At 42.1% G+C, this 11,952-nt stretch overlaps 1 protein-coding gene across 1 annotated transcript in view; it reads right to left on the bottom strand.

The window, feature by feature from the left end:
• Window positions 1–4,552, bottom strand: part of DST (dystonin) — a 387,485-nt gene extending 382,933 nt beyond the window's left edge. The window contains 1 exon segment of the mRNA XM_017893233.1: window positions 4,462–4,552. Within this exon segment, the coding sequence (XP_017748722.1) occupies window positions 4,462–4,552 (91 nt within the window).
• Between the last annotated feature and the right edge of the window lie 7,400 nt (window positions 4,553–11,952).

Below are 11,952 nucleotides of genomic sequence, written 5' to 3'. Positions count from 1 at the left end.
AACCTAGAAGTTTTAAAAGCATAAGCCTTCTTTTGAAGTCTCTGGGCTAAATAAATGTTGAGATAACTCTCTAAGTCAGAACAAAAGAAACTGAAAAGAGAATCAGTAGAAGTTTAAAATTAAATTCACTAACAATACCTAATAATTTCCCACATTTCTGAACTGATACACACTCCTTATTGTGTGAGGCAATAAACACAATTTAATCCTAATTATTTGGTGAGAATGATTTTTCAAACCCATGTTGTAACATAATACATTCAATTGTGTCATTTTGAAAATACTCAGAAACCTCATGGAGCTCTCAGATCTTCCTCAAACTTTAGTGAAGTCAAATAGATTGTGTGATGATTGTTAATATGTATCCAAATCTTAAGTTTCCAATTCTAGCACAGACACTCTGCCTTCCATATGCCAGACACTGCTTGTTGCAAAACCAGTTGCCATTCTTTCCTTATTCTTTAAAAACAAAACTTCAATTTTGTTCAGGGCACTAAATGAAGCCAGCTTTAAAATCTACATTTTCTAGTCTACCTGTAGATAGAGATGGCCCCCGGAGCAGCTGTCCCCTGGAATGGAGACATAAGGGCTGGAAGAGGAGCAGCCATCTTGTGATCACAAAACGACCACAAGATACACTATAAATAGCTACACAGAAATAGAGGAGTCTGAGTCCCTACTGGCAAATGCGGTTACCCTACAACCCAGTTTTGCCTATTTAGGACCTCTCAGTACCTGAGAAAAAGAAAATATCTCCTTGGCTAAGCACTATCACTTGTTTTCTGTTACAAACAGTCAAACATAATCCTAACTAACACTCAGCAAATTCAGCCTGTTTCACTTTTAAAAGAAAATAAAAATCCCAGACTTACACTATTATGACTAGCTACAATATAACATTATTATGATGCAGCACAGTAAAAGTTCGCTTATTATGTAACTATTAACCTATGAACAGAGCATGAGCAGAACAAATTCAAAATCAAGTTTTTGCAGAATCCTAGAAGCCAAATGAAAACCACTGAGCTAGATCATTATACGCTGCAGAGAAATTCCTTGAAATCTGTATACTCCAATTTTCAAGGGAGTGTCCGAGCCAATTCACAGAGTAAAATGACAGAATGTTTACTAATCACCTGTCAATAAAGGCAATAAACCCAAACTGAAAATGAAAATTATGGTAGTCTTAGTTCCTTTTGTCACCACGCACATAAGCAGATTTTATAGCCCTAATGAGAGAAGAAACTAAAGCAATTATACAAGGTATCTGTAAAAAAGAGAAAACTTTGCCTATTGCCTAAACAGCAGTTTGCAGGGGGTGGGGGGATGGAGTGGGGTTAGTGATATTATAGATAAGAAAGCAAAACGACCATTCAGCTTTCATAGAGAATGATAAATGCAACACTTTCATTACGATTGTCTAGGAACAATGGATTTACTTCCAGATCAATAGAAAAATAACCATTTTGGTGAACCAAAATAATGTAACATTTTAAAATTACATCTATAAGGTATAGAAAATGTATTGAATTCACATTATCTCATTTTCTCACTTAACATCATACTACAAAGTAACAATGTGTTGAGAAAACAAAATATTCCAATGATACACTCAAAAAGCTGAATTTCATAATATGAGAGCTAATTATTCATAACAACAGCATATGGGTTAGTCTCTTTAAACTTAAGAAGAAAAATAAGATATCACTGTTTCTTTTAAGCTAAGCTACTAAGAATGTTTTGTATTACACCGTATATACACTGGATAATTTACTATAGATATAAAAGAAACTCACTCTGACATAGAAAATTTCTAGCATAAACAATAATAAAGAATTATGTTTTACTCAAAAATAAATGCCTTTATTTAGCCAAAGTTTGGTATCAGCTGAAGAAATATGTTTTTTTAATCAGATGGCCCTGAATATTTCATGAATACATTTTACAAGTAACGGGACTCGAATATGAATCAGAACACTGCACCCTTCTTTGTAGCAAATAGCTCTTTCTGTGTTATTCTAATTCAGCAAACAGTTGCCTATTTTTGCCCAGAAGTAATGGACCAAAGCAAGATATGAGAATAGACTGACTACACATAAATAATTAGCGTTCACTCTCCACTATTCTTGTTTTTCTACAGAGAGTACGATTTGAAGTCCTCTCAAGGCTGTCTGAATACTAGGCCTAACAAAGCTCTCGACTTCCAAATCTAATGCTTATAATTCCTAACATTATAGATTATTACAATTCTACATTTCTGACAACAGGCAGTTTTTGAATTGGTTCCAGCTGACTCCACCGCTTACACTACTCAACAGCTGAGGCATAGGATAACTTGGCAACCTGATAATATTCTAGATGAATGCAAACTCATTCTGTAACCAAGGAACTCTGTCCGAAATAAAAATCAAAATAACTTCTCTTTAAGTTTAAATGAGAACATAAAATGTTTTGAACAATGCATGATTTCAGAAAGTGAGCAACTGTATTCTGAATGTTTAGTGAATTGACACTCCCTATTCAAAGCCTACAATTCTTTTCTGATTAGATCAGTCCCCACAGCAAGTCATCAGGATAATAAGCACTGTAGTGAAGTCATCATACTGGATACTGATGGGAAATCATAACTGGCTTCAAAACACATCGGGAAACAATGAGTTTTCCAGGTCTCCAGCTTTTCATGGAATACACTGCCCAATACTCTTACTTTCCTTTCCACGACTAAATAAACATAGAACAACTATAAAGCCAAGTACAAATTGATGAACTAAGCATTTTAAAAACCATAAGTAAAATGAGGAAAACTCCCATCACTTTTTCAGTGACATCTAAACAATATGTTTGAAAATGTATATGTTTAAGGGCAATACTGATTGTTGTACACTGGCCTTCAGATCTTTAATTTCCTTTTATTTCCAAAGGCAAAGACAAGCTTTTAAACAATGCCTGCTTCTTTAAGACAAAGTCAAATAAGTACTTGTTTTCAGTCACCTGAAATCACCCACATGTCACTTAGGTATAACTTCATGTGACTAAAATTCATTCAGCTGTAATTTTTTTCAAAAGTATAAAATGTATATACTTTAGAACTTTCAGATTTTTTTGTTTCTGACTATATAGAGCACAGATGTATTTCTTCGGTAAGGTTTGTTGTTCTATATTGCAATATTTCTCTTTTATAAAGCTCTGGGAACAACTAATTACAAACCTTACTTTAAAATGGAGTGATGGAGGTAAACATGAGTATATTATCCACACACACACAAATGTCACAAATGTGCTTTAGCCTAAAATATCATTGCACTTGCTCAGTGGCAGTATTATACACAATAAGAGTCTTGGCACAAAGGAATCCTCATTGTACTGTTTACAAAATTCTACATGGACTGCAAGAATTTCAGTTATAAAACATATTCTACAAAGACAGAAAACAATTGTGAGTGGATTTGAGCTTTCTGGGGATTTGGAATTTTATTGTTTAGTTCAATTTTTTTTTTATTTCTACTTTCTACTAATAGAAAACTACATGTATTGTTAACCATATAATACCACTGCATTTACAGACATTGAGTTACCAAACCCAAAGCAAATATTCAAAAGAAATAAAACCATTTGAATCCTACCTATGAAATGGGCCACTATTCACTATAAACACGTTAAACCTCTCTGAGCTGCTCTTGAGTTCGGAGTGTTTTGGGAGCCACAATAAAAAGATGGTATATACACACTTAAAAATACATTTCCAGAGACAAAAAGACTTAAAAAATGGACAGCTGCAATTTGTATTTCGTCTTTATATTTAGCTATGAAGTCAAAGTAAACATTATACTAAAACATAAATATCAGGTTGGCATAGAATTTCCTGAACATAAAGGATGGGCAGAAAAAAAATCTCAAAATATATTCTTTACATTTAAATTTACAACAAACTCACTAACTAAAGTCTTTTATCCATCACGCTATAAAATAATTTTTAAAATACATCAGAGTAAGTATATAGTCACAAACTTTTTCAAATAAGATCATTTTAAGGAAAATGATCTAGTGATGCTGAACCTTTTTTACAGGGCTAACCAATACCCTAGCCAAGCAGCAGCAGCAATGCCTTAGTAATCCCATAGAGAATAATCAGTATCCACCCTCCCAGGAAGAATTATGATTATGCGTAGTGCTTAAGAGCTTTTACAAGGAAGAGAAAACGCAATGTGCTTCTTGGAAACCAAACCCCCTTCCCCCCTCTCTACCGCTCATCTAAGGGCGTCTCCAGACTGTCGCCCACCCCACCATCCTCCCTGCGCTGGGGGTACTAAATCCCATGCAAAAAGACCTGGTCCATTCCCAGAACTGGTCCAGACACCTGTTTACTCGTGCCCAAGCAGTGGTGGCTCTGATTAAGGAAAGGTAGTGGTTGCCTCTCTGATCCGTGTCAAGCTCCACAGCCCCAGGGCAGGGACCACATACCTTTGTACCTCTCCAGGACATCCTCGTAGGCCTGGAGGTACTCCTGCTCCTCCACGTACAGGTAAGCAGCAGGGGAGAGGTAACCCGCCATGCCGAAGTTTATCTAAGCGATGACTGGCCAATTCCCCTCTCCCCCTCGTAACCCCCAGACAGTAACGCAGTCAACAAGACACAGCCTTGGGAACTGGAAAAGAGGAAGGAGCAGCACGCTGGCGAAGAGCGCGGAAGCCGAAGACGCAGAGCGGGGGCGCAGTAGGTGGCGGGCGGCGGACGATGGGGGCCAGGCGCCGGGGCGGGTAGAGGAAACGCCCAGGCCTCCTGGCGGACCGAGGGTGGGCCGCCCTGCTGCGGGAGCCCGAGTCCCTCTCGGGTTTCAGCAGCGGCAAATCTCGGCGAGCCCAGGGGCGGCGACGAGCAGCGCCACGCCAAGCGGAGGAGCCGGGAGTGCGGCGAGGGCCGGCTGGGGCCGGCGGGCGCCCGGACCCTCTGCGGCCGCGCTGACCGCTCTGCTGGCCCTGCACGCGCCCACTGCTCCGGGCCGGGCCGAAGCCGCGGCGGCGGTGGCGGGAGGACCAGCGCGCTGCCTCCGCCGGGGATGCTGCGCGGCGCATCTGCGGCATTTCCTGGCCGCCGCGCTGCAGACACTCGCCCGCGCCGGGGACAGAGGGAGGGAGGAGGGTGGAGGGCGGAGGGCGGAAGGGAGGGGGCGAGCGCGGCGGTCAGCGCCCCGGCTGGCTCAACTCAGTCCCCGGCGCCGCTCAGCCCCTCCCTCCCAGGCAGAGCCAGAGAGCCCCGGGCCCCCTCCCCAGGCCCGCCCACCCGGGTGGACCGTGCAGCCAAACACGCCCACCCCCGGACACTGGCTGCCCGGTCCCGAATCCCCAAGGGCGACGTTTCTATTTGGGATCCACAACAGGTGCCTGAGAAACAAAGCCGCAGATCGCTCCACGCCGTGCGCAAGCCCCTGCTGAGGGGCCAGCGGCTCTCCCTCGGTAACGGATGATCGGGAGGAGCGTTGGAAATACTTTCTTCCACCCATTTTTTTGGCATGGGAGGATTCAGGTCACTCTGTGACAGCACAGGGCAAGGAGGGCACGGGGGTCCGCGTCTAGGGGACATCCCGGGAACAGGGTGAGGCCTCTGCAGGTGGCCCCGCGCATCAGCGCCTGACAGCCGGGCCGCGCCTGCGCCTGAGCGCCCGGCCGCCCCGAGGCTGCCGAGTACCAGCCGGCGCGGTCCCTCCCTTCTGCCCCCCAGAGCCCGCAGGCGCATCTGCTGCTGGGCTCCACGGCGGGCCTACAGGTTCACAACAGTCCCATATTTGTCACCTCCCTCTTGCTCTCTTATTATTCATTCTACATAGTACTAGTATCCATTAAACTGAGTAAAATGGATACAGTTCCCTTAAATTAGATATATGTGTATCATATACTAAAGTGAGTGAGTTTAAGGGTCCATTGGAGGAACCAATTGATACCCAGGCATGTAAATAGATGTGTTTAAGGGTAATGACTAGCCGGGCACGGTGTCTCACCCCTGTAATCCCAGCACTTTCAGAGGCCAAGGAGGGTGGATCACGAGGTCCGGAGTTCAAGACCAGCCTGGCCGAGATAGTGAAACCCTGTCTCTACTAAAAATACAAAAATTAGCCGGGCGTGGTGGTGGGGACCTGTAATCCCAGCTACTTGGGAGGTTGAGGCAGAGAACTGCTTGAACCCCGGAGACGGAGGTTGCAGTGAGCCAAGATCATGCCACTGTATTCCAGCCTGAGTGACAAAGCAAGACTCCGTCTCCAAAAAAAAAAAAAGAGTGAAGTCAGGCTGCTGTAGATAGAATCTTCACTCCTTACTGTGTCACATAGGTAAGTTACTTACCCTCTCTGAGCTTTCTTCATCAGTAAAACAGCAATAATAGTGCCTAACTCATAAAGTTGTATAGTAAATGAAGTTTAGAATAATGCCTGGTGTTATATAAGGATTAGCTGCTGCTTCTACTACTTTATTTAGGAGGTAGAGTCTCATTCTGTCATCCAGGCTGGAGTACAGTAACAGGATGATACCTCACTGCTACTACTATTATTAGATAAATCAGCTGATTGTTGATGGTCTGACCTATGTCAACTTCACCTCTTGTCTAAATCTTCCTTCCCTATTTCCTCCTTTCATATATACTGACCTTTTGCCCTCCATGATTTTTTATTTCTTTGTTAGCGTTGGATGTTGTGAACTATTGACCATTTTCCATTAATGCTTAGACAGGGATGAGTTGGAAAAAAAAATTGTGTACTCGTGGAAAAAAAAAAACTGACTTGAGATAGAACTGGAGCACTCCTCCTCAGCAATTGGCCTAATTTTGTTACTCCAAACAAAGCAAGACCATATCTCTTTTTTCTATCCTGACCACTGGTTTATAATCTGAGTTTGAACCCTTATGCCAGTAAGTCTTTAAGGTTACTAGAGTTTTATTACAGCATTTATGTGCACATTTGTTCATGAAGTAACAACCACGTATCATATGGGACACTTTCTTGAAATAAAAGGGTTAGCATTAGATCCCTGAGAGTCATTCCTTTACAGACCACACATGCACAGACATAGGTCTCTCAAAAATGTCTCCTTTACAATCAGCAAGGTCACTGAAGGCACATCTGAGCCTTCATCAGAGACTGACACCCAGTAGCACCCAGTTTTATGAATATAGTCAGCACATACTTAGTAATTTTAATCATCTATTTAAGGAACCAGTCAAAATGAGCAGAAGCAGCATTTGGGATTGTTTTTAAAAATAGCTTTTGCCCCATGCATTCTTGGAAGGGTAACATTGGGTTAATATGCTAATAATAATAGTGTATTCCATAGAGAGGAGGCAAAAGCATAGCAGTAAATAGCTTGGACTTTGGAGTAAAGACTGCCTGAATTCAGGTCCTAGCTCTACTACTTCTTGACACTACGACCTTAGCAAAGTTTCTCTTCCTTTCTCAGCAGATTCTGAACTGAAAATGGAGAAAATCATAGTACCTACTTCATGGGGTTCTTGGGAGGTCTAAATAGGATACCATATTAAGTGCTTAGAAGAACATCTGGCCATGGGTAAGCTATCATTTATAGAGCATTTGATGTGCCAAGGAGTTAGCAGAATTGTTTGCATTCACTATTATATTTAATCACCACAACCATGACCCCTTTGATAAAGAAACTGAGGCTAAGATAAGTTTGGTAAATTGTCCAAGTAAACACAACTGTCATGGACAGAGGAGGAATTAAAACCCAAGTTTGCCTGAGTTCAAAGTCTGATTCTCCTTTGATCCTTCAATTCCAACTTCAAATTATTTGGATAGGACAAAAATCCTTTTCTTAAAATGGCATTATCACTGACAAAGCATGTAACTTTATAGGTAGTTTATGACTGAAAAACCCAACTTACAATATCCTGTAGCTAAGAACAGCAGATCTGTATTGCTCATATGTAAAAAGCATTTATACGATGGGTGTTTAAAAGCCCATTTCCTTATATTTCATTGTTTTATTCTCACATTGACCCGAGGAGATAAGAAGTAAACATACTATAGTCTCAGATTTTAATATGATGAAACCACAACAGATACAAAACACTAAAATGTGAAGTTGGGCCAGGCACAGTGGCTCATGCCTGTAATAGTAGAATTTTGGGAGGCCAAGGTGGGCAGATCGCTTGAGCCCAGGAGTTCAAGACCAGCCTGGGCAACATGGTAGAACCTTGTCTCTACAAAAATACAAAAATTAGCCAGGCATGGTGGCACAAGCCTTTAGTCCCAGCTACCTGGGAGGCTATGGTGGGAGGATCGCTTGAGCCCAGGAGGTAGAGGTTGCAGTGAACTGAGATCACACCACTGCAATCCAGCTTGAGAAACAGAGGAAGACCCTGTCTCAAAAAACAAACAAAATAAAGTGAAGTTGGCCAGGCCCTGTGGCTCACTCCTATAATCCCAGCACTTTGGGAGGACCAGGCGGGAAGGATCACTTGAGCCCAGAAGTGATCACTTGTCCAGCCTGGGCAACACAATGAGAACCCATCTCTATAAAAAAATTTTTTTAATAAGCCAAGCATGGTGGTACACACCTGTAGTCCTAGCTACTTGGGAGGCTGTAGTGGGAGATCCCTTGAGTCCAGGAGTTAGAGGTGGCAGTGAGCTGTGATCACACCAGTACACTCCACCCTGGGCAACAGAGCAAACCCTCAACTCATAAATAAATTTTTAAATAAATAATAAGAAGTGTTTGTCATGTGACACCATCACTAATATGACTTTCCAAACCGTAAACCTGATTATGCCACTCCATTGCTTAAAAATCCTTCAGTGGTTCCCTAGCACTTACAACATAAATAGTCCAGTTGCCTCAGGATTGCACACAAACATCTTTACAGTTTCTGTCTTTCCCTTCCAAATCCCACACTTAGCAACACACATTACTTGCAGTTCTCATTTAAACCATCTCCCTACCTTTGTTCCTGTAGTTCCATCCCTCTAAAGTGGGCTTCCCTTTCACCCTAATTCCATCAAGCTCTTTAAATCTCAGTTCAAGTGGCACTTCCTCTCAGAAACCTTTCAGGAACCTCCCATGCCTCCCTTCTCCCCCCAAGTTAATTATACTCTCCTCTGGGTTCTTCTAATTTTACGTGCTTAGAGCCATCACAACTAATCCCTGTAACAACGAATAATTACTGCATTGTAACTGTTTAACAACACATCCATTTATCATATTAGACTATGACCTTTCTTTTCCAGCTTATTCTTTTTTATTTTATTGATACATATTTTATATATTAATGAGGGTACCGTACTGCAAGTATTTTTTACATGCATAGAATGTGTAACGATCAAGTCAGAGTATTTGAGGTATCCATCACCTTAAGCATTTATCATTTCTATGTATTGGTAATATTTCAAGTCCTTCCTTCTAGCTATTTTGAAATATACAATATATTATTGCTAACAATAGATATCCTCCTCTGCTATGGAATATTAGGACTCATTTCTTTTAACTGTAAGTTTGTATCCATTCACTAATCTCTCTTGAAACTATGACTTTTTAAAGTTAGAACTGTGTGCTAATCTTCATTTCATTGCAGGGGCTCAATAAGTAGTTGCTAAATGTGGGTGAATTAAGGTATCCCATAGACCACATAGTCTTTTTGACTCAATAGACATTTTCACAATCAATTCTATTTTAGGACCTTAAAACAAATAAAAATACTAAACTCTCAGCTCTTTTATTACTAAGTAATGACCACTACAGACATCCTCACACCATTTCTGAACTTCACCTCATTTCCTAAAAAGGGTGAATTTCAAGGAGGGGGTAAGTTTCAGGAAGAATGAAAATATGTAATAAAATTAGAAGTTGAAATTCCAATTGTATGTTTTCATATTATCCACAGCACCAAATTCCATTAGATAACATGTACCCCTCATCCTCACACTGGGTGATCAGTGGCCAGTTTAACACATCATATAGCTGAATTTCATAATTTAGCCACATTATAGGTTAAACAGATATTTGTGGACTGGTCCCCCAAGTCTGTCCTCCATGTATGATTATTGTTTATGATTTGTCTAGCAAAAAGCTAATTTACCAATATTTATTTAAAATACAATCTTAGGCCAGGTTTGGTGGCTCACGCCTATAATCCTAGCACTTTGGGAGGCTGAGGTGGGTGGATCACTTGAGGTCAGGAGTTCAAGACCAGCCTGGCCAATGTGGTGAAACCCTGTCTCTACTAAAAATGCAAAACAAAACAAAAAAAAAATTAGCTGGGTATGGTGGCGCATGCCTGTGGTCCCAGCTACTTTGGAGGCTGAGGCAGGAGAAACACTTGAACCCATTAGACAGAGGTTGTAGTCAGCCAAGATTGCACCACTGTACTCCACCCTGGGTGACAGAGAGAGAGAGAATCTGTCTCAAAATAAAATAAAATAATATGCTTCCCTACTGTTTGTTGTTTCATTTTATCTTTTTCTGCTTTTGAAGAATTCGTGTAATTGGTTTTTTGGTTTTTTTTGGATTTTTTTTTTTTTTTTTTTGAGACAGAGTCTCACTCTGTCACCAGGCTGGAGTTTAGTGGTGGGATCTCAGCTCACTGCAACCTCTGCCTCCTGGGTATAAGCAATTCTCCTGCCTCAGCCTCCCAGGTAGCTGGGACTATAGACGCACACCACCATGCCCAGCTAATTTTTGTATTTTTAGTAGAGAAGGGGTTTCACCATATTGGCCAGGATGGTCTCGATCTCTTGACCTCATGATCCGCCCACCTCGGCCTCCCAAAGTGCTGGGATTACAGGCATGAGCCACCGCGCCTGGCCTGTAAATTTTAAAGGATGGAATTTTGAGGTCCCCAGTGCATCAACTGCCACCAACTTCACAGCTATCCCTACAAACTCAGTAAACATTTTACAATTAACAAGCGATGGCGCCTGCATCAATGACTCCACAGTCTACTAACAGCATCAGCACCTTCACGTACACTGCATCCCATTAGAACATCAAGTTCTTCAATGTCTTCCCCACCTGCAGTGTACACTGATGGTTACATTTCTCATAACTTCCTGCCCAGTAGAGTTTTTCCCAATTTATATAATCTCATTCCCCCTAACAAACACCTGCCCTGTCCTTCTGTCATAACTCCCTCCTTCATTACTGAAAGCAAAATATCCATCTCTGCCACTACTACCAAAACTCTCAGCCCAGAAGCACCTTCTGCCTTCCAAAAAATACATAGAACAGGCATCCCATTTTGATGCCCTAAGTGGGCCATCAGCCCCCAGTAACTTCTCATTCACACCCTTCTTTCATCTATCTTCCCTTTCTGCTGAGTCAAACATCTGGTATGGGCAGTGTCATCTGTATAGGCATTCGTCTTGCTGGAGCCTCAGACCTGCGGAAAAGTTCTCAATAGGGCAAGGAGGCAGGCCTCAGTGACTAAACATTTTCTGGTCTGCCTTGACTCTCCAAGGCTACCCCTGCTCACTCTCACAGTTTCCATCCTCCCTCCGCCTCCCCTTTCTCACTCGACCCCTTGCTCTTCAAAGGCCTGGGTGAGACCAGCCAGCATCTCACAGCGGAAACCAGAAGAAGCTCAAGGCTGTTGCCCCAGAAACCCTGACTAAAGAATGGCTGGCAAGGCACTGTTTGTTTTTCCCGTAATCAGAAAATCCCATTGGGAGGACAAAAAGGGGGTTCTCAGCTGCCTTGATGGCTGGAATCTGGGCTGGTCCCCACCAGCCCCCTTGGAGGAAAAGAAAGTACCAACTTTGCAATATAGTATAGGAGGCAAAAAAAAAAAAAAACTGTGGAAAGGGACCTCCGGAGTTAAGAGTGGAAGAGAGGGAAGGAAAGGAAGCCTGAACCACTGGATGCAGAAACAAACTTAAAGAACACCTGGCCTTCTGCCTTTGCAAGAAAGTCCCCAAGGACACACTCCATCCTTCCCTGTTACCATTTCCAAGAAAGAAAA

This window comes from Rhinopithecus bieti, unplaced genomic scaffold (assembly GCF_001698545.2).
Source record: "Rhinopithecus bieti isolate Rb0 unplaced genomic scaffold, ASM169854v2 scaffold_23303, whole genome shotgun sequence".
NCBI classification, from domain to species: Eukaryota; Metazoa; Chordata; class Mammalia; order Primates; family Cercopithecidae; genus Rhinopithecus; species Rhinopithecus bieti.
The sequence above is the reverse complement of the archived record's forward strand: the minus strand, read 5'-3'. Positions and strand labels throughout refer to the sequence as shown.